At 48.6% G+C, this 23,545-nt stretch overlaps 1 protein-coding gene across 1 annotated transcript in view; it reads left to right on the forward strand.

Annotated features, from left to right (window-relative positions):
* The window catches only part of LOC144103246 (tear acid lipase-like protein), a 163,669-nt gene extending 140,516 nt beyond the window's left edge, over positions 1 to 23,153 (forward strand). The window contains exons 9-10 of the mRNA XM_077636020.1: positions 18,955 to 19,230; positions 23,139 to 23,153. Coding sequence (XP_077492146.1) covers positions 18,955 to 19,230; positions 23,139 to 23,153 — 291 coding nt within the window. The remainder of the gene's footprint in view (positions 1 to 18,954; positions 19,231 to 23,138) is intronic.
* The last annotated feature ends 392 nt before the right edge of the window (positions 23,154 to 23,545 follow it).

The following is a 23,545-nucleotide window of genomic DNA, read 5'->3' on the forward strand; positions in this document are numbered from 1 at the left end:
TGAAATTACCAAAGGGCTTTCCGTGGACACGCAAGCTGAAGGTTCGATTTGCCAAAAAGGCGTGAATGGAGAGGAGGAACCGGTGAGGGAGACCAAGAGTTTGAAAGGAGGCAAGAATGGCAGAGTGAAGGATGTTATCATATGCCTTTGTTATGTCTGTAGCGATTACGGTTCGTACAAGGTGACTCTGCGGAGAGTGGTCAAGCACGTCAGCAGCCAAAGCAAGGCCGTCCTCGGTTCCAATTTGTGGGCGGAAACCAATTTGGGAATCTGGGTAACAATCATGGGATTCCAGCCACCACGACAAGCGTACGTCTAGAATGTTTTCATAAAGCTTGCAGATGGTAGGCGTAAGGTAAATTCCACGAAGGGCCGAGAGTGATACTGGAGGCTGACCTGACTTGGGTATTGGAACCACAATAGAATGCTTCTAGTCTCCAGGCATAACGCCAGAAAGCCACACTTCGTTAAAAGTATCCAGTAGGGTTTGCAAAGCCCTCCCTTCCAAGTTACGGAATAAGGAGTTAGGTATGCCGTCGTGCCCGGGAGTAGTAGCAGTTTTTAAACGTTCAATGGAGGCCAGCAGCTCTGCCATGGTGAGGTCAGAAGTAATCCCATCGGGGGGCTCTGTTACCGATAAGTCAGGTGGAGACGTAGCGGTGCAGTCATGGTTTGGAAAAAATTGACGGGCCGCTTGTTGTGCAAATGTGTCCTCATCCACATTTAGCGCGAGGCGAATGCTCTCTGTGTAGTCTGCAACCTGAGAAGGGCGCTCCATGGCGTGAAACACTCTCCAGAGATGTCGATTGCCCTGCGTAGAGGACAGGCGGGCACACCATGCAGCCCAGCGTTGCCTGCCTAGCCGCTTTGCATAACGCCGCGCCCGTGCGGTAGCGCGGTGAAGAGTAGGAAGAGGCGAAGGGTCATCGGGGTGACGAGTAGCGTAAAGATCCGCCTGGCGACGAAGAGCCCACAGATTCAAGAGATGTATGTCCGGGTTTGGGTCGTCTTCATTTACAGTAGTGGTAATAGTGTGAGTAGCGAGAACAGCAGAGAGTAGACAATGCTGAAGAGGGGTTGAATGTAGATAAATGATCATCTGCGCGTACAGAGTCCCATGATGTTATTCGTACAGTGCGGCGTATTTTCCGTAGACGCGTAGGCGTGAGGGAGATAAAAATAGGGGTGTGATCGCTACCCCAAGTATCAGAACCAACAGCCCAACGAGGGTTACCGGGGCCTAACCACCAAGTCAAATCAGGTGAATACGGGCCACCTAGTGGGCGGGTAGAAGTATTCGGGTGGTTTAAAAGTTGAAAGGAATGATCCGAAAAGCTCCCTTGGATGTGTGCACCCCTTGAGGAATCCGATGGGTAACCCCACGCAGTGTGTGCGCCGTTGAAGTCACCACCAACTAGAATAGGGATACCCGAGTTGGTAGAACGTAGAAAACGAACCCATCCCAGATTGGGAGATGCGGAGCCAGGACGACTATAAAAAGAAACTAGAATAAGGGGTGTGCGTGCAGGTTTTACGAGAAGGGCGACAACCTCTTGACGTGTGTTGCACCACCGCGAAAGGTCGAGCGGTGTGTGCGGAACTGAACTGTGAATATAAAATGCAGATTTACCTGGGCTGAGGGAGGAGGCGGTGCAACGGCGATCAGCGATCGAGGGTGAATGGTATGCGCAGAAACCTGAAAGGCGTGGGAGTGCATTATGCTCTTGCAGTAGGAACGCCCATGCCCTCAGCTTTCCGTCGCGAAGGCGGATGTTCACTTCAGAGACCTTATTAGCGAATCCTCGACAGTTCCACTGCACCACCACCGATGATGATGCGCTATTTATGACGAGGCCGAAGAGCTTCCATGATGAGGGATGTCACCTGCTTCATCAGCGCTAATATCTTATCCACTGTCGGGGTAGTCACGGCTAACAGGTGGTCGGCACCTGATTGTGGCCCAGTGCTTACCCGAGGTGATTCCTCTGATGATTGCTCCCGAGTTATTAGAATTCTTCGAGAGGGTTGAGAATGACGCTGTTCCCGGCGCTGGGTGAGTTTGTCTAGTCGGCGGCGAGCATCCACGATTGCATTGTCTAAAGCTGTGTCTTCATCTGTGGTATCCACATGTGATGGATGCACTGGACGTTTTGGTGTACCGTTTGATCCGGGAAGGTGAGCCGCTTGTGCTTATGTACGCTGGTGAGGAGACGTATGGTGAGCAGCGGGCTCAGATAAAGGAAGTTCAGGGAATTCGTTGTCGTCACATGCGAGAGCTGCAAAACGATTATTTGTAGGAACATCCATTTTTGCAGGCGGCTTGTGAAACTTCTTCGCTTGCTTCTTATTTGGACAAGCGGAGGAGCGAACGTCATGGTCCGGTGATTTGCACAGGGCACAATGAACTGTTGGTTCATTCATGTCGACCACAGCTGCTGGATTAAGGCAGGTATTTTGCATATGTCCTTCTTTGTGGCAGTGATAACAAAAAATACGACGAGGTCGGAAGGGCTGTGGTTTCACGATCGCACCGTAGTAGGTAAGGTACTTCGGGAGAGTCAACGGGCCTTGCAGGATAAGCAGGTATGAGCCCCGGCGACCCATATGCCGTGCTTGCAGTACAACATGAGTTGAGCAGCGAATATTTGCGCGCATCTCCTCGGGAGGGCTCGTGCTGTCGACATGATAATCCATGCACCGGAGTGTGTCAGGACCAGATGCAAAATATATTTGCACCGGGACATGCTTGCTGTCATCCAGGGGGATCCGCGTAACTGCGCAAAGTTTCTGGGCGTCCATCAAGGATGACAAGTTTACCGTGATGGTGTTCGATGGGCGATGGACGACAAACGCGCAGTAGTTCGAAGAGCCAAGAGCATGGTCAAATTGTGGCTTAAACATTCCGGGCAGGGATGGCAGTCATATCAAAGCGCAATGTAGGCCTGATGGTAACGCGGAACGAGTTCGCAGCAGGCGGAAGAGAGCCTTGACTCACGGGAGGCATCTGTGGAGGAGGCTCAGACGCTGGTGACGGCTCTTGGTGGGAATACTGAACTGGCGCGACGGGTACAGTTTCTTAAGGGAGTGAAACGGGCACGGAGGCGGTAGAGCAGTCCATGTCACAGGCCAAAGTCGTAGCATCGGAAGACGGCGCAGGCTGGAGGCCCAGAGGCTATGAAGATTGCGTGGACCTGGAGGCTGCGTCAGGTGGCAACACAGCGGGCATCCGCGTAGCTGTTGTGGACAACGCAGAATCCATGCAGACGCGTAGCGCGGCCTCGCTCGGCAGCGCCGAGCTAAGCCTAGCTTGCCCCTGAGGGTTCCGGTTGGGTTTTCTCACTTGAGAATGCGCCCACCGTGCCGGGAATTTCTCCGCAGGGGCATCGACAGCATTCGGTCTCGCGGAGGGCACTGTCCAACTCACGCAACACGCGAGAAGACAGCGAAAAGCGAAAACACAGACCTAGAAGCAGACACGTAGCCACCCACTAGGTCTTCCCACTGGTCTTCCTGTTGACTTTATAATGATTCCATGTATTTTTTCAATCGTCTTTCATGTTGTGCTTTGTCTGTTATTTCTTTCTTTTCCTCGGTATTCTGCTCCTGGCAGATTAAACTTGAGTCAGTCAGCGTGTTGTGTGTTTTCTTCCTTCGTACCGTGTTTTGCGATGTATTACTTTTCTTCATCTACAGAATGTTGTACAAGCTTGCCCCAGCTTCTTCCTCGTATTTTCTCAACAGTTTTGTAGAGTTGCCCGCAAAAGAATGAGGGCGCCCAAAGCCAAGCCAAGGTGCACAGAAGCCTCGGCACACTCGAACTCATGAACTCAAACTCATTTATGACCAAATCTCACCTGGGCTCACTCAGACTCACCACTCATCTGGAGTCAACCACTAGTAGCTACTCGCGGCTCACTCATACTCAAGACTCATCTAGGCTCACTCACTCATTTCAACTCACGACTCATTTAGACTCACTCACTTATTTCGGCTTACCTGTCGGCTGGGCTCACTCATGTCGGCTCATGACTCATCTGGGCTCACTCATTTCGGCTCACGACTCATCTGGGCTCATTCATGTCGTCTCACAACTCATGATTCACGACTCATCTGCGCTTCCTCATTCTGGCTCACTAGTCCATTTAAACTCATAACTCAGCCAGTCTCTTGACTTACGACTCCTATAAGCTCACTCATCGGACAGACGAATCTGCTCTACACCGAACAGCCCATGTTACTCGCCTGAAAGAACATTTACATGTGGCAACTATGCACTTGCACTTGTACTTTTCTATGGTTTTGTGCTCTAGAATTCACTGATGATTTTAGGCAACATTTAAAACACAGATAAACACTGCTTTTTGTGTTTCATAATTTTTTCCGTTATTTTTTAATGTTTAATATATATTGCTTCTATGCAGAGCTACCCTTTCTCTAGAATTAATCCTATTATCAAGCCTTTAAATCGGGGTGTTTCTGTGTTTGAACCATATTTTACGCCCATCTGAAGAGCAGCGAGAGCCTCCTGTTAAGGACTTTAGGACTGCTACGTTATTTTTATTTATGTTACTACTATGTACAGTTCTTACAAAACTAAGATTCCTATCATACAGCTTTTCTCCTCGGCGACCCTTCGACCTTATTATATCTTAACGTATCCCATCTGAAGTGTATTTTTTAGCCTCATTGTCAGGGTTGTATCCTCTGCCATTTTCTTTCTTATCCGCACTTCATGGACGTGAGCAAAAATTGTGCCTTCTAGCGTGCGATAAGCCCCCCAAACACCTTGGATCCAATCTTCACTAATTCGTCACGGACACACAAACGCCTGTGCAGCGGTGCGGCTTAGACACATCTGCAGGTAGGAGAGAGGCGAGGCTCGCCTTCGGAAATAGGCCCCATAGTTCACAAAAATTATGCGGGCACTTAAGCAATTCTTATGATGCGTAAATGCTATAGCACTGATTGTCTCTGAGTTTCTGTCGGGGACTTGGGAGCTTAACGTTGTTTCGCTGGAGCAGCTCACCTCGCGCGTTTGGCTGCGTTGGTCGTGTACTTAATCGGCAATGAACTGCAGCCTCCGGCCACGCTTTGCTGTCCCGCCTGATGGTGTACACGCGAGCGATTCTACTGAAGGCCAAATCACCGCGGCGGCGAAAATACATGTTTAATTTCTAGCCATGTTTACATGAATACATGAATACCACCGGGCGCGTCATATTTCCCAGTGTATATCGCGGAGGCAACACGCCACTGTCTATTTGCACATCAAGTCATGCGGGACAGTGGTATCTCGACCATGCGGCGGAGAGGGTCAGCCGCTCCCATCTTGAGCCAACACCCTCTGGAGAACTTTGCTTGAGCTTGGTCTGCTTTGTTATCTGAGTGAAGGGGTATTGCGCCCCAGGCAGGAAGAGGGGCGCCTCCAAACCTGCTATTATTCATCGCGGAAGTCGTCTTGCTCTTCTCGGAAGGAGAAAGTCACATTGTTGGTGATTAGGTCACTCGCGTGTGGCGTCTCTGCCACGAATTTCTGCCACGCGTGCCTGCCTGCCACAGTCAATCAGCCTGTTCCAGGGACGCGTAGCAAGCAAATCCCCACGGCGCGCTCAAGGTAACATGGCAGCGACGCCGTGAGCACGCGGTAGAAGGGCTCCAAGCGACAATGCTGTGATATCTCTCGCAAGGCGCGGTGCGTGTGTTTAATATCACTAGACCCCGTAAAGTGATATTCACTGGAAAGCTTTCTGGGCTTCTCTCCTGTGTCCTTTCAACAGCTTCCTTTCATAGAGCTAAACAGGCACCTCCCCAATTTCTTCTCGAAAAATACTGTGAACATTTCGTCTGTGAACGAGGGTTTTCTTTTGAAGCGCGCTCAATATTCTGCTACTTGTCCATGCAGCAACACAAAAACGACGTTCGTGACTTTATAACTGAGCCCAATCGGGTAGCCGAACATTCCGAGGACTCAGGACATAGAACGAACTTTGACGAAAGCATCATCCTCGGTCCCGGAGCAAATAACTAAAAACGGCTCTTTCTCGAATCTTGCACATTCAAACTATTCCTAACCAGAAAAAAAACTTGCCATCGACCGTCCCGCACCTTTCACATCATCGCTTTCCTTCTTTCAGCCACTTTGCACGCTATCTTGAAAATTCAAAGATATACTGGTCACTGAGGAATAGTAGAAGTGAACGAATAAATGATTTGCAAGAAATATTTGCCCGAGCTTGCCTTCATGTCGTCTTTCTCCGTTTGTTTCAGAGTTTGCTTGATTTCGTGCCACGCTGTAAACGTAGGGCTAATATTCGCGTTTTCATTACTACTGTATGGCGCGGAATAATTAAACACAAAAGAAGTCCGCATTTAGTTTCGACATTCGCATGTATGAATTTTATTTTTCCAGATAAGGTCTAGCCTTCTGACCGTGCGTGCAGACGGAGTATGTTTTGGGACATTGTATGCATAAAAAAGAAAGAATTAAACGTCAAAAGTACGGTGCTTATTGTTAGCAGACTGGTTAAAGTTCAGACCTAAAGACTTAAAGTTAAAATGCAAAACAAATGCTAACGCTGTGATGCGATGAGTTCTTAACTGCAGCTAGCGTGTAGGGAGGCCTGCCTGAGAGGCCTAGAGGCCTGTAGCTGCCCCTCAGGGGACGCAAAGATGTGAGGCCGCTGCATGCGTTTTGCAATTAAGCAAGAAACAGCAAAAGAAGAACTACGGTTAGGTTTATGGTTTATGGGGATTTAACATCCCAAAGCGACTCAGGCTATGAGGAACGCCGTAGTGAAGAGCTTCGGAAATTTCGACCACCTTGGATTCTTTAACGTGCACTGACATCACACAGAACACAGGCCTCTAGAATTTCGCCTCCATCGTAATTCGACCGCCGCGCTCGAGATCGAACCCGCGTATTTCGGGTCAGCAGCCGAGCGCCATAACCACTTAGCTACCGGGGGGGGGGGGGGGGGGGGTAAAAGAAGAACTACAGCAAGCGCGTTACAGCCGGACACAGGTAATATCCACCAAGACCAAGCTCGTGTTTTTAGGACCTTAAGTGCAACAGCCACCGAAATTGCATATCAAGAAACAATGAAATTGCATTGCATCATCATCTGGATTAGAAGCTTAGGTATTGCGAGTGCACAGGAAACTCGACCGGTCTGACCACGACTGAAAATGATCAGATGTGACCCCCAACTCACCAAGACTCAGATCATGATCTAAATGTGATCCCAGAATCACAATGACTCAGATCATGATCTGAACGTGAGGCCGGACTAATGACTGAGATCACGATCTGAATATGAGTTCGGACTCACTCGCGACTCAGATCATTATATGAATATGAGTCTGGTATTAGGAATTGCCGCCAGCTGGTATTAGGATTGGCGCCAGCATGTCTCGAGGATACCCACCAAGACCGAATCTCTCGCCAGGTGTCCGCGGGGTGCATTTACCGCACTCGCCCGGTCGGTGCTGCTTGGGACAAGCGGGGAGCAGGGTTCTGCGAAAGTCCTTTTAAGGAGTCGCTGTCACCGGCCGCAAAGTGGTTCCGGCGGTCTTCCTAATTTTCCCGACATCACCTACCCGACTACTCTTGGCCTCATGGGCACAGCACCAGCGTGGGAACGGATCGCCACAGTTGCTCGTCTGCCGGCTTCGCCGGTCATCGCTAATGGCAGAACCACTGGGGATTATCTCCCGACGGGGCACTCTGGCTGTGCGCCTTGGCTTCTCCGAAGTTCACCGACCAGCGGAGAGCGGGCCGACCACCTGACATCTCCTGCCAGCCCGACGGGGAACTGGCCGCATACCCCTTTCCCTCGGGCTCAACTTATGCCAGGGGCGTGTCTATGTGTGCGGAGTTGTCTGTGTGTGATAGTGAAAGTTTTGGCTACACCCACCACGGCGAGGGTGTCCCCTACCTGCTGAATTCAGGGAAGGCGCAGTGTATAAAACTGGACTACAGATGCAGTTGAAGCAGCTCACTTCTGAACTCAAAAGCTTGTAAATATGTAAAATAAACCAAGTCTTCTTTCTCCACTCACTAACCCCTCACTCAGCGGCACTCAGGTCCGGGACGCAGCGGGCGTCATCTTGGCCGAGGTTGTGCCGAGAAGCGACTCCGATCCCCACCTTCAACACCGGGTTCACTCACGACTCAGATCTTGATCTTAATGTAAGCCCGGACTCATGACTCAGGTCACGATCTGAATATGAGTTCACACTCACTCACGACTCAGTCATGATGTGAATATTAATCCTGGCTCACTCACGACTCAGATCATGATCTGAACATGAGTCCGGACTCAATCACGACTCAGATCATGATCTGAATGGGAGCCCAGACTCTCTCACGACTAGGATCATGATCTGAATGTGAGTCCGGACTCTCTCACGGCTAGGATCATGATCTGAATGTGCGTCCGGACTCACTCACGACTCAGTTCATGATGTGAAGTTAGCGTGAGTGAGCCCGTGTCCACTCATAAGTGAGTTCGCCTACCTATGAAGGTAACACTGCGGCAGACAGGTAGAAGAGGCGCGGGCGCTTTTCTGACGGTGCTGGTCGTGCATTCTTCGGCATGCGGAGTGGCTTGAAAGCCGGTTGTAAATTCGAAGGAATCTGGGCAGTAAGAGAGTATGGTGTCCATGACGCAGGAAGGCTCTTAGCCGTATACAAAAGAAAATACGGGGAAAAACCAGTAGTGGCTTGCGCTGCAGTTTTGTAAGCATATGTAACGAACGGTACAACGCGGTCACAGTTTTAGTGATCGGAAGAAATGTACATAGCCATCGTGTCACCGAGGGTCCAGTTAAATCTCTCGGTCACGTCATTGGTCTGCGGATGATACGAATACATTGTGCGGTGAACGATATTACACTCCCGAAGAAGGGCTTCAACGACGCCGGACAAGAAGACGCGACCCCGATTGATGAACAATTCCTGAGCCGCACTGTGGCGACGAATGATGTTCTAAATGATGAAACCGGCTACGTCAGAGGCCTTCGCAGCTCGTAACGGGGCAGTCCCCGCATAGCGCGTGAGATGATCAATGGCGACAATATTTCAACGGTCTCCAGTGGAAGTTCTGGGAAGAGGGCCAAAAAACTCGATCCCAACACGGTCGATTGGCTGCGTTGGGCAAGGTAAAGGTAGCAGAGGAACAAGCGAGTGCAGTGGCGGATTCTTGAGAGACTCACATTGCGGGCAAGAGCGGTCGTACTGCGGGCAACACGATATATACACCGCCAATAATACCGAAGACGTGGCAGGCAAACATTTTCAGCATACCGGCATGAGCGCTGCGCAGGCAGTCATGATAACTGGCACAAATGGCGGAGCGCAGATGTCGGGGAATCACGAACAGCCATTTGCGACAATCTGTTAGGTAGTCCTAACGGTACAGCAGCTGGTCACGCACGACAAATTAATAGGCTTGGCGACGGAGTGCTCTAGAAGGAAGGCGCGATGAGTGGTTGGGTAATAAATTCAGAACAGAAGCAATTCAAGGATATTTATGCTGCTCAGAAGCCATATCAATGGCGTCAAGGAAAGTTGTGAGGCGGGGAGCAGATGGTGGGTCAGCATCAGAGGGCGCAGGGGAGCATGAGAGAGAGAGGGCATCGGAGTGTTTACGACCGGAGCGATAATTGATCCGAATAGTCGTAATCTTGTAAACGGAGAGCCCAACTAGCGAGGCGGCTGGACGGATTCTTGAGAGAAGACAGCCAGCAAAGACCATAGTGATTTGTTATGACATCGAATGGGCGCCCATGTAAGAAGATGAGAAATTTTGTTACCGCCAAAATAATCGCCAAACATTCTTTTTCCGTGACTGGATAATTAGTCTCCGTTTTTGTAAGTGCACGGCTTGCGTAAGAAACGACATACTCTTGGAAGCCAGATTATCTCTGAGCAAGAACGGCACCCAAACTGATGCTTCTGGAGTCCATGTGGAGTTCTGTAGGGGCGGAATGGTCGAAATGGCGCAAGATCGGAGGGGAGATGAGAAGACGGCGCAGAGTTGCAAAAGCTTCGTTGCATGCAGTGGACCAGGCTGAGAAGTCGTGGCTGCCGGCGGAAATTTGTGCCGGTTGTGCGATAATGGCAGCAAAATTCTTTATGGGCCGGCGAAGAAGGCGCAAATTCTAATAAAGCTTCTGAATTTTTTCAGTGATGTGGGCTTCGGGAAATCAGCAACTCCACGAAGCTTGGCAGAATCTGGAAGGACAACATCCTTGGACACGACGTGCCCTAAGATAGTCAGCTGTCGGGCACCAAGACGACACTTAATTGTTCAAGTTGAGCTGCATGCAATCGTCACTGAGAAATCGAAGAACACTCTCCAGGTGGATACGATGAGACGGAAAATCCTGTAAGGAGATAACATCGTCCACTTGTAGCAGAGGCGAGTCTGCCAATTCAGCCCCTGACAGACGCATTGGCGCACACGTTGCAGAGACCGAAGAGCAACACATTAAATTTATACAGGCCATGAGGCGTAATGAAAGCTGTTTTCGGGCGATAAGCTTCGTCCACCGGCACCTGCAAGAACCCAGAGCGCAGATCCAACGAAGAAAAGTAATATGCTCCTTGCTGGCAATCAAGCGCATCATCGATGCAAGACAGGGGGCAGACGACTTTCCGATGATTTTGTTTAGCCGGTGGTAGTCTGTGCAGAATCTAATAGAGCCGGCCTTTTTTTTGACGAGCACGACCGGAGAAGCGCACGAGCTGTAAGAGGGCTGAATCTCTCCACGGTGTAGAATGTCGCTCACCTGTTCATCATTGATACGGCACTAAGTGGCGGAGACGCGTTAAGGGCGCTGGCGCAAGGGTCCATGGGTTGTACTGTCCATATGGTGGCGAACCGCGGACGCGCGGAACCGCTGAAGCAAGGCGACGAACTGGGCGCGTTGGAGGGGTGGTAGAGCGGCGTCGACGAAATGGAAAACCAGATCGGGTGAGGTCGGGTTGGCGACCTCTAAGGGAGGAGTGAGGGCTTGATGTCATGCGCGTTAGGGTAATCAAGGACAGGAGGAGCGTCGTCTGGACCGATGACATCAACCGTGCCAAGCGATTCATTCTAAAGTGGTGGAGAAAGGCAACGGGTGCTCAACGTACAAGGCGCTGCAGCCACCAGAAATTGTGACCACAGCATGCGGGAGCATGAAATATTTGCAGTGCACACAAAAGGGTGAGGGTTAATAAAGGACAGTAATCTCAAATAGTGACCACAAGCCAGGGGCACAAGAACAGAAGAGAAATCTGGCACATCGGTTGTAGCATAGCTACGGCGTGCTTACTGTAACGCCAGATCAGGGAGGCAGCAACGTAGTCAGTAGAAGCAAAAATTCACGTTTATTCGTAGGTGTAGGGCGTATTTATAAGTAGCTAGTGGCAGGAAGATAGGAAGGAGCAAGTGTTAGTGGTGATAGTCTGAAGCTCTGAAGGATCGCCAGATAAGGCGATAAAAGGTGCGCGCACGCGCACTTCCAAAACACACATGAAGTTACAACATCGGTATCGAAGGGATGGCGGTGTCGAAGGGATGGCGATCGATGGTTGCGGCTTTAGGAGCCGGAGCGAGACGTAGATGGATTTTGAGCCAGAGGAGAAGAGATAGCTGCGGAGGGTAATCGACGCCTCACGACTACGTGCGCCCGTAGTCGTAAGGACGGGATCCGCGCATGCAGCACCAACGGGCCACATGACCAGGTGGTTACCTTGGGTGCGCCACAAATTCATAGGGCGCGGACCGGTGCGATGCAGAGGGTGGTGAGTGAGTGGCAGTGTAGGGGGGAGCTGCGGTTGAGGTGAGGGAAGACGACGTCAGGTGGCGCATAAGCAGGAACAACCGGCTGAGTTCATAGCCGGACGAGAACTTCAGCATATGTCAGCGGAGCAGTGACCAGACGGGGTCGATTAGCGGGCGGGAGGACCTCAGCAATCTGCTCCAGGATGACACGCTGATAAGAAGGCGACAGCGATGGCGTTGGGGTTGGTTGGCAGGTAACCAACGATAACTAGCGAGCGACCTCCTCCCGCACAAAGTGCTGGATGTGCTGAAGAACGATCGCCTGCTCTTGGAGCACGACCTCACACTGCCAAGCTCGATGTGCGCGTGTGTGTGTGCGTGCGTGCGTGTGTGTGTTAAGCAGACAAGGGAAGGGAAATGAAAGGCTCGTTATACATATGACAGAAGCCAACAGCGACGGCCCCCAAGGAGCTTAGGGGATCTTTTTTCTTTTTTAATTTATGGTCTTGATCAGTGGAGATCAAGCAGAAGAGCACCAGACGCGTAATTCGGAGGTCGTGGGTTTGGTTCCCACCGGTGGCATGTGGTTGTTTTTCTTCTGCTTTTCTAGTAAGTTATCTTTCAGCGACAAAATATTCACTGATAATCTCTACAGAAAAATCCTCTATTCTCTTTGGCTCCTGTGGCTGATGACTTCTTTCACACAGTATATACAGGGTTTCACACGCTAACTTGGAGACAAAACTTTGAAGTAACCAAATGGTTCTTCAGAACTGAAATGGCGTGGACGTTAGTAGGATTTATATAAAGTTAATTAGTCAAATACATTAATTAACTTCTAAATATAGCTCGAAACGTTCAGGCGACAACAGGAATGTTGTGGAGCTGCACAAATATTGCGTAGCCCTGGCACTTCCAACGAGATAGACCTAGAGTGGCCGTTTTCACTCGGAAAAAACGGAAGCTCTCGGAGTTTAAAAAATACCACGTCACAGCGCGCTCCGTGCGCCCGAATGCGCCGCGATTGCAGCGCTCTCATGCGTGATTTGTAAGAGAAGCATCGCTCGCTTGGCGCGTTCCGCGCTGCACACGACAGAGCTTCGCGTTTCGCTTTGTTCGAAGCTGAGCGCAGATGGCTTCGGGTGGAAGTTGAAAGCGCGGCTCCCGTTTCTGCGGCGATAATTCCGCTATCACACTAGCAGATTGCAGAATGCGTCCGCAGCCGCTGCCGGCAATGTCAGAGCCGAGCAAAGATTGAAGCCCTTTCTCGAAGACAGAGAAAGCGCCGCGCTGGCTATGTATTTTACAAATCACGTATGAGACCACTGTAATCGCGGCACTATCGGGCGCACGGAGTGCGCTGTCACGTGGTGCTTTTTAAACTCCGCAGTGTTTTCTTTTTCTCGAATAAAATACACTACTGTAGGTCTTTCTCGTTTTAAGTACCTGGGTAGGACAATATTTGTGGAGCTCCAGAACTATCCTATTGACGCTTGAACGTTTCAAGCTATATGTCAAAAGTTAATTTATCTCGACTAATTATTCAAGTAAGACGAGCAAAGAATTGAATTCTGCGAAACTTTATGTTATCCTTAACAGCATCCACGCGAATTTAGTTCAGCAGGTCCGACAAACACCAAATTCCAAATATGGCATTATATTCGACCGGAACGCCCGACCTGTCATTCAAAGCCACTACTGTGTGTCGCCGCGAGAAGGACAAGCCATCCGGGACGAAATGGAAGAAATGTTTCCTGACGACGTCATCCAGCCACAAAACAGCCCATGGGCGGCACCGGTTGTTCTAGTGAGAAAGACGGCGCACTTCGATTCTCCGTTCATTACCGCCGCATGAACAACATAACAAATAAGGACGTCTATCCCCCTCCCTCGCATCGACGACACACTGGACCGCCTCTACAACGCCAAATATTTCTCATCGATGGACCTTAAGAGCGGCTACTGGCAAATTGAGGTCGACGAAAGAGATCGCGAGAAGACAGCATTCATAACTCCGGATGGGCTGTTTGAGTTCAAGGTGATGCCATTTGGTCTCTGTTCCGCACCAGCGACGTTTCAGCGAGTAATGGATACAGTGCTGGCAGGCCTGAAGTGGCAAATTTGTCTGGTATATTTAGATGACGTCGTTGTCTTCGCTTCGAACTTTGAAGAGCACCTCAAAAGACTTCGAACAGTACTAGACGCCGTCGAGTTGTCTGGCCTAACATTGAAATCACAGAGGTGCCCCTGTGGGTACGAGAGCTGCTTTTGCTAGCGATGTAGGACACATCGCTAGCAAAAAGGGAGTACGCCCAGACCCGCAGAAAACAGCTGCTATTGAACAATTTCCACCGCCGGCCGCTAAGAAGGCAGTGATCAGATTCCTCGGACTGTGCGCATATTACTGACGATTTGTGAAAAACTTTTTGTGCATCGCTGAGCCCCTGACCCAACTGATGAAGACAGACGCGTCATTTAAATTGGAAGTGCCGCAAGCAGAAGCCTTCAAAGAACTTCAGCGTCGTGTACAGTCCCCACCGATCCTCGCGCATTTTGAAGAAAACGCCGATACTGAAGTTCATACCGACGCAAGCAGTTTGGGCCTAGGTACCGTCCTTGTTCAGAAAAGCGACGCGCTGGAGAGAGGCACCGCATACACTAGCCGTTCCCTTTTCAAGGCCCCAGCTAACTATTCAACTGAAAAGGAGCGCCTTGCCATCATCTGGGCTACGTCGAAATTCCGCCCTACCTGTACTGTACGGACGACCGTTCAATGTGGTCAGCGATCGCCACGCGCTGTGCTGGCTTGTCAATTTGAAGGGCCCCTCTGGCCGCCTCGCTCGATGGAGTCTGCGTCTCCAAGAGTTTCACGTCACCGTCGTTTACAAGTCCGGACGCAAGCACTCTGACGCCAATTTTCTCTCACAGGCCACTGTAGATACACCCCCGCCGGAAGACGATGAGGACGCCTTCCTGGGACCCATCATCCCCAGCTCTTTCGCACAGCAGAAACGCTTGGGCCCCGACCTAAAACGCCTCATCGAGTATTTGGAGGGTAAAGTTTCCTCACCCCCCGTCTCATTGAAGCGAGGACTGTATTCCTTCTGTGTACAGAACGATATCCTCATCAAGAAGAACTTCTCAGGAAACAAAACAGGCTACCTCTTTATTGTACCTGCTTGTCTCCGCGAAGACATTCCACAGGCTTCACACGAAGAGCCGACAGCTGGACATCTCGGGTCTACTCGCACCCTCCGCCGTTTCCAAGACAAGTATTACTAGCCCCGACTGTCTGCCGATGTCGCACAATATGTTAAAACCTGCCAAGATTGTCAGCGACGAAAGTCCCCTCCCACCCGACCAGCAGGATTTCTGAGCCCCATGGAGCCCCCCTCAAGGCCACTTCAGCAGATCGTCATGGACTTCCTTAGCCCTTTCCCAAAGTCAAAACATCTGGAAATAAATGGATCATCATAGCGACCGACTACCTGAACCGCTACGCCAAGGCAAAAGCCCTACCGAACGGAACAGCAGTAGAAGTCGCCAAATTTTTCGTGGAGTGCATTCTTCTGCGACACGGCTGCACTGACATGCTAAGCACGGACCGAAGAACAGCATTCACGGCGGACCTAACCCTTGCCGTCTTGCGTTACAGGCAAACCAGCCACCGGAGGACAACTGCATACCATCCGCAGACCAGCGGACTGACCGAGCGCCTGAACAAAACCATCGCCGATATGCTCGCCATGTATGTCGATGCCGAACACAAAACCTGGGATGTCATCCTGCCTTACGTCGTCTTCGCCTACAACACCGCAGTGCAGGAGACCACGCAGATGACGCCTTTTAGGCTCGTCCATGGTCGGGAGGCCACGACCACGCTAGACGCCATGCTGCCAAATGTTAGCAAAGAAGAGAACGCTGACGTCGCCGCCTACCCTCAACGAGCTGAAGAAGCTCGAATTCTTGCCCGATAATGGATCAAAGATTGAGTGAAAAGCTTTTGCGCCGCTATTTCGGCCCGTACAAGGCTCTTCGTGGACTAGGTGAACTGGAATATGAAGTGATCCTTGGCGCACTGACTGCATCTCAGCGACGCCGCGTACGATCAGAAGTTGTCCATGTCGTCCGTCTAGAGCCTTATTATTGCTGTGTTTCCACCCTCTGTGTTTATTTTCCCGCGATATGTTTTATTTGTTGCTAGTCGCATTATTTCTTTTATTGCACCGGATCGATGCTTCTTCGAGAGGGCAGTAATGCCGCGAATCTTTGCAGCGTTTGTTAATTCTTCAAAGCTTCTAGCTGGCGCCACTGCCGCCACTGCCGCCACGCCCCTTTATCGCTTTACGTAAGATGCATGTTTCGGAGGTACACGAGATATTAGATACTAGCAATTTCCTGAGAGAAATATCCGATGTCACCTTCCCTCAGGGCGCTTTCGTAGTTACCCTGGACGTGGTGTCACTTTACACTAACGCCCACATGACGACGGAATCCAAACCATGGTCGAAGCATATAAAGAACACAGAATCCTAGACTCTCCCAGTCCAAGTGCCATCGAGGCACTTGCAGATTTCGTCTCTAAACTTAACACTCTCGTATTCAAGAACTCAAATTATTTTCTGACGAGTGGTATGATTATGAGCACAAAAATGGCACCAAATTACGCCAAAATATTTATGAACAAAATTGAATCAGACTTTGTTTCCTCATATCCAACTACACCGGCTTTTTACGAACGTTTTCTTGATAACAGATTCATAATTTGGACCGAAACAGAGGAAGAACTAATTCAGTTTATCACCTCATTCAGCAACACACATCCAAATATCTCCTTCACACACACGCCTACTGAACTAATAGAATCAACTTCCTTGATGTGTTGGTTCGTGTTGAAGGGGGTGCATTTATCACTATAGCGTTTATAAAAACCCACAGACAGACATCAGTATCTTCATTTCAAAAATTGCCACCACGCCATTGCAAAAATTCTTTCTTATACTCACAGGCTTTCCGATTCAAATGCATTTGCTCTCGATCAGAAGATTTTAAAAAAATGCTAAACACATGCGTGAAGTTCTAAAGAAACCGCGCTACCCGTCCTCTATCATTAACGATGCCTTTAAAAGGGCGGAAGTTAATAATCACAATCACATCTGTGCGGATTCTGTGCAAACTCCGCATCGCTCTCATTTAGTACTGACGTTCACAGACAACCTCCCGAATATTAACAAAATCCTTAAAAAGAACACTTCATTATCATAGAACAAAGTGAGCGGCTCTCCAATATTTTTCCAATGGTCCACCAGGTAACATACAGAAGGCCAAAAAGCTTACAAAACCGCCTTGTGCACTCAATTGTTAATAAACCGAGGCCAGTGGGTTGCACACCATGCGGGAAGAACAGATGACAAGTTTGCAAACACATGCAAACCACAGCACTGCCTAAAGGACTCATTCAAATTTCAAACATGTTATCCGAGAAGATTAAAATTGCGATTCCAGTAATGTTGTTTACATGCTCGAGTGCGGCAAATGTCAAATGCAGTACACTGGCCAAACACACAATTCCTTCCCATTAGGATTTAATAGCCACCGTTCACACGCTCAATCTCTCCCTGGCCTCCTTCTTTCGAGACACCTCCGCGAAAAAGGCCACGAGTTTTATAAACTTAAATAACAATATTGCAGAGTAGCTTTAAAAACACTCGGGAGCGCGAACAACGCGCATCATGGTTTATTTTCAGGTTTAACACAGTGCGAAAGGGCGTCAACGAAAACTACTGCACTCTATCATCTCTTTCGATGGCAGAGACAAACGAAAATTCCAACCCTACTAGACAAAGCACCACCACTCACGGAGTCGTCTGAGGTCATACCCCTTTTGAATGTCAGTTTCGGCTAGTTATTTCCATCTGGCGTTCAACTCATTCTTTGGTCCCGCGAAGGCCACACATCCCTTTCTCTTTTATCTTTTTATTATTATATATTTTTATTTGAAATTTCTGAGTGCAATATTTCTTTTTTTGCACTCCTCTAAAAAAGTCTATCCATGTGGTCCTCGTATGGCAACCTCATCTGGTTTTAGCGGCTCGCGTGTCACCATGTGGAGGCACTTTGGGCAGTCGAAACCTGTGCCTCCTCTTTGGGCCATCTTAGGAGCCGCACATACGCGGCCAGAGGAATAGAGACGCCCACAATTGGCGGACACTTATCTTGTTTTGTTAAGCCCCCTCCACGGTTTTTCTTTCTCTGTTATTGTTTTCCTCTCTCTTTTTCTTCTCGTAGTATCCGCGTGCCCGCCCAGCCCGGCCTCCCTCTTTTAGATCGTGTGTGCGTGTGCGTGCGCGCGCGCGTGTGTGTGTGTGTGTCTGTGTGTGTGTGTGTGTGTGTGTGTGTGCGCGTGCGCGTGCGTGCGTGCGTGCGTGCGTGCGTGTGTGTGTGTGTGTGTGTGTGTGTGTGTGTGTGTGTGTGTGTGTGTGTGTGTGTGTGTGTGTGTGTGTGTGTGTGTGTGTGTGTGTGTGTGTGTGTGTGTGTGTGTGTGTGTGTGTGTGTGTGTGTGTGTGTGCAGTGGGTTCATGCGTACGCGACGCGGCGCCTTTTCTACCCTGTCATGGCATAGGTGTCTCTTTTGTGTGCCACTCCCCCCCCTTTCTTTTCCTTTTTTATTTTTCTTTATTTTTATTCTTCTTTAAGCCCTCTAGCTGTCGTCCCATGCTATAAGAAGACATGTCCATGCATTGTACGATCATGCCCCTGTATGAGTGTCCCATCTTTTCTGTCGTCTGACAGAAACACACAGCAATGCCATCCCAGGGGAAATCAGGTAGAGCAAATGGACATGGACACATATACGGAACGCGGAGAAGGGATAACATAAGATGGAATAGTTTAGTTCGGTGGAAATAAAAAAGGCCAAGATATCGCAGGAGGTGGGAGACAGTCAGACGTGAAGAAATGAGATAGGAAATCTGCTGGAATAGGGCGGCCGCAACAGGCGCAAGAACCGGCTCATTAGAGATGAATCCGAGAGGCCTTTCTTCTGGAGCGTACACAGGAGGCTGGTGACGACTGCTAATGCCCATTGTAACCTTTTTAATGCCCTAGCGAGGCGTAGAAATAACGCTTCTATTCTCTGGCGATATCTTTGCTTCAGTGCATTTTATATTCTTACCTTCCTTAGTGGACGGCCCCTTCATACCCACTGGAACGGATCAACGTACCCTTGCTGTTGTTCTCGTCCAAGGGGGACACGGTCGCCGACAGAGATGACGTAGCTGACCTCGTCAGAAATCTACGTATGAATGTACTCCGTCACTACGTAGTTCCCCCGGAGACCTTCCGCCATATGGACTTCATGCTTGGCTGTCGGGCGTCTGTCTTTCTTCACGACGTGATGATCGACACTCTTGATCAGTGCACCCATGAAAATATGTGGCAGGGTGGCGCCTGTGAGCGAGTGAGACAGCCTAGAGGAATTCCTAGCAGAAGTAGCGACTTTAGTGCAACGAGATACGAATACGTCTAATAAATTTGCTGGAAGATACTGTCAGCCGAAACGGAAATGGGAGCAAGGCAACTCAAACACAAACAGCAAACTGTAGAGTTCTTAGAACTTATAAGATGGTAATTTAGAAGTGTTAACAGACCTCGATTGCATTTCTCCTCCAGGAGGTATGTGTTCGTGTTTTGTTGGTAATTCGCGTTTTATTCATTACTTGCTGGCGACACCTTATTCCGCTAGTAAGTTAGCCGGTGCCGCGAGGGCCGTCTTACGTGGGATCTACAATATATGTGTAGAGCCGTAACGTATCTTCCACAGCAGCCCATACATTCAAACCAGGCGGCTTGTGGTGCACAGCCAGCGGCAACTTCAAATTGAGTAGAAAACTAGACAATGACGTCATAGTTAAAAAACTAAAACGAGACGTCATAGTAAACATGTTCTTTGGCGGCAAGAACAAATACTAGGGCGTGTCAACCTTCAGAGCGGCGCATCAGACAAGAAGGAAATGAAGAATTGACGAGTGTTGACTACCAACACTATTTTTTGGCAGCCAGCTTTCGCTTTGTTTTCTTCCTTCGTTTTCTTCCTAGTATGACGCGATGAAGTTCAAGTTATTGTTGTTGTTGTTAGCCTATAAAAAGATGGCGCATACCCACACTGGCGGATCGACCAAGAATCGGCTCACTATCCGTCTTTATTCAGGTAATTAAAATGAAAAGCACGCGGGAAAGCATCACCGGAGGATTGTTCCTCATGAACAGAAAAGGAATGAAAGTTTTGATTTCAAAATCAGTAATAATAATAATAATAATAATAATAATAATAATAATAATAATAATAATAATAATAATAATAAAGACAGGGACTGGAACAGATTTATTAATTCAATGAGATTCTTGCAGGAAATTTAGAACAGCTGTAGAAACAGATCTGTAGCTGAGCCCAAATATGGTGGCACCAAATGATAGCAACAGCGGGCTGCTTAAACTAAGACCAAGCGGCCGCAAGGGCTCCTCCAGCAACCTTCTTCTCAAAGAGGTGTATCGGCGACAATACAGCAAAAATGCAAGTTGCTGACGTGCTAACAAGCTCTGCTCTTTGTCCTAATGCTCTCATTGTACATATACAGGAGACTGACTCCCTTTTGGGAACCTATTTTTATTAGTATAAGTATCATTATTTTATTATTTGAAAACCACAATACACTCCAAATTTTAGCGCAAAATGAGGTTGCAGAAGTAGCACATGAGACAAGTGCAAAATCTACTCGCGCCAGTTATGATAAGCTAGTTTCATGCGGTGCACAAATAGAACAGTGTGCTCTACATAGGGCTGCATTTCAAGGCAAAATTATGGCTGCCTTTTAGAAAAATTGGAGGACTTAAATTATCGCTAACACTATCAAAAGCTAGGCAGACCTAATGAAACATGAAATAAGGTTCTCACACAATGAAGGAGGAAGAGAAGGTAGAGAGGAATTATCAATTGAGAATGGTAAGCATGTAATCATAAAGAACATTTAGGAAAGCATTTTCTTCAGGAGATTACCCAAGAAGAGTTTGAAAAAACCACTGACAGCTTCGTGCCTAACAAAAATAGAAATAGCCTCTGAACATCAAGATTCTGCAAAAAGAGTAGACCATGACCCGCAGGATACATCACCTTCTCTGATCTACAATAATCATCATGGTCATCAGCCTGACTACGCCCGCTGCAGTTCCAGTACCTCTCCCATATCTCTCCAAATTAACCCTGTCCTGTGCAAGCTGCGGACAATGTAACCCCGCCGACTTCTTGATCTCATCCACCCATGCAACTTCCTGCCGCCCCCTTCTACGCTTGCCTTCTCTTGGAATCCAGTCCGTTAACCTAACGACTATCGGTTATCTTGCCATCACATGATATGCCCTGCCCTAGCCCATTTCTACTTCTTGACTTCTACTCGGGTGTCCTTAAGCCGCGTTTTCCCATGACCCACTCTGACTTCATTCCGATCTTCTGTATATACCTGTAAACGTATTCCTTTACCACTTCCAGCGAATCACTGCCAATTGTAAACTGCTGTTCCTTTCCGGGACAGTTCAACATTACTTTGGTTTTCTGCATATTTATTATTAGGCCCACCACTCTGTTCTAACTGCCAAGCCATTGATCAGGCTTCGCAGTTCATGCCGTGAGTGGCTTGCAATGCAATATATCATCAACTAATAGTACATTACTCACGTATTCTGCGTTAACTCTTGTTCGCAGCTGTTAGGAATCCAAGCCTCTTAATAACTCTTGTAAAGAGGCGGTGAATAGCATTGGCGAGATGGTGTCTCTCTACCCAACACCCTTCCTTATTGTAATTTTATTGCTGACTGTGCGGCATGTAAGGGTAGTATCACGACGGAAAACCTGGCAACTTACTGAGAACAAAACCTTTTTTATCTTAGTTTTCAGTGCTCAGAAACTTCTAGATAGCCTAAATGGTCAAGGCAGCGTTCACTTTGTCGCAGATAGGGCTTTCCTGAACATTTAAAAAGAAACACAGCATAATCGCCAAAACTGCACGTCATGAAATACCTCTGCATCGTATTTACAAAGTAAATTACTGCCAAGTGCCCATTGATCACGTCGCTCCTTCACCACGAACACGAATAATTCTCATCGATTATTTTACTCAGTGCGCACGGTCAACACATTGCACAATCATCCAGTCCTACTTCACGTGCCAGAAAAATAGCACAAATCACGTTTTAAAAGGCTCTTTCCTAAAAATTACCAAGCGACCACTCGAAGCCCACATCTAACACTTCTCGCACAGGAGTTATAAGAACGCTTTCTGATTGATATAAGCACTCAGTGACAGCGGCATACACAGAGCACTGAAATCAGTGTAACAGCCTATATCGTCGCAGTGTGATCCCGGCGGTGCAGTTCTAGCTTTGACACTTTGGTACCGAACATCAGTTCATCGTCGGCTGTGCCCACATCGTCGCGAAAAGCATCATCTTTCCGGCGGCAGTGGCGTCAAAACGATACGACTGCAACTGTGGCTGATAAGACAAAAACGCCCCACACGAGGACAACGAGAACGTAGCGCCAGGACAAAAAATTGGAACACACTAGCACCACTTTAAATGTACGGCGCCACTGCGTAATGGGTTAATTCCCTTACATGCAGAAGCTCATTCTCTACATTCATAGATCCGTGGGAGTCATCATACTCCTCTTGGTGCAGTGCTGCAGCTGTTAAGCGATGCACCACTGCCCTGCGATAACAGGTACTTCAAGCGGTAAGCCTTGTGCGGTCCAGGTTGCTCTTAACGAGAGATCGGTCATGATGTAACTGCCACCTGCCACGTAGGGCAGTTTGCTTCCTATCCGGTGGGCAGGTTGTGATGGCGCCGCAACGTGACATGACAAAGGTGGCCCCTCCCACCTCCTGAGTAATGTTCGTGATTTTTGCTTACAAGGCCGACAACGCCGGCACCGGCTTTTTTGTACAATGGTGCCTTTCTCGCTTTCGAGTTAAAAGTAACTAAGCAGTTTAAATTAACGTTCTGTGCTGAAATGTTGCCATCTCAATGTGCGATTGTTAAACAATAAACTAGATGAGTTTCAAATTCTGTTGCAAAGCTTCGGCTTTTCCTTTAATTTTGTTATGATTTCAGAATCGTGGCTTAATACAGATAACTTGCAGTTGCAGTCATTTTCAACGTTTTGCCTTAACTGCGACCGTCGTCATGGTGGAGGAGTCTGTATTCTTGTTAATAACCGAATTGAGTGTGAATTGGTAGAATATCTATGTCACATGTCTGCAGATGGGGAAGTTGTTTTTGTAATAACCAATAATACTATGTTTCTGTGTTTTATAGACCACCGAGTGGTGACATCTGTGTTTTCTATTTTTATTTTATTTATTTATTTATTTATTTATTTGAACCTCAAGGGTCCCTTGCGGGACATTACATGAGGAGTGGGCGCAAGAACAGCGGTTAACAATGAATGTTACATGGGAATCAAGACGATGACATGGCTTCCTCGATGGCAGTCTTGAAATGGTATGGATCAGGGATTAGTGCCAAGTCGGAGGGAAGGTCATTCCAGTCGCGAGCTGTGTGAACAAAAAATGATTTCTGAAAGGTAGTAGTGCGGGCACGATGCGGGATGACGCTGTTTGAATGGCCTGTGCAGGTGTTCGACGTACTGGTAGAATGAGCTTGCTGTCACGGGGTGAACAATGGAAAAACATGTGATAAAGGCAGAGACGTGAAATTCGGCG

The sequence above is a fragment of the Amblyomma americanum genome, chromosome 9, assembly GCF_052857255.1.
Source record: "Amblyomma americanum isolate KBUSLIRL-KWMA chromosome 9, ASM5285725v1, whole genome shotgun sequence".
NCBI classification, from domain to species: Eukaryota; Metazoa; Arthropoda; class Arachnida; order Ixodida; family Ixodidae; genus Amblyomma; species Amblyomma americanum.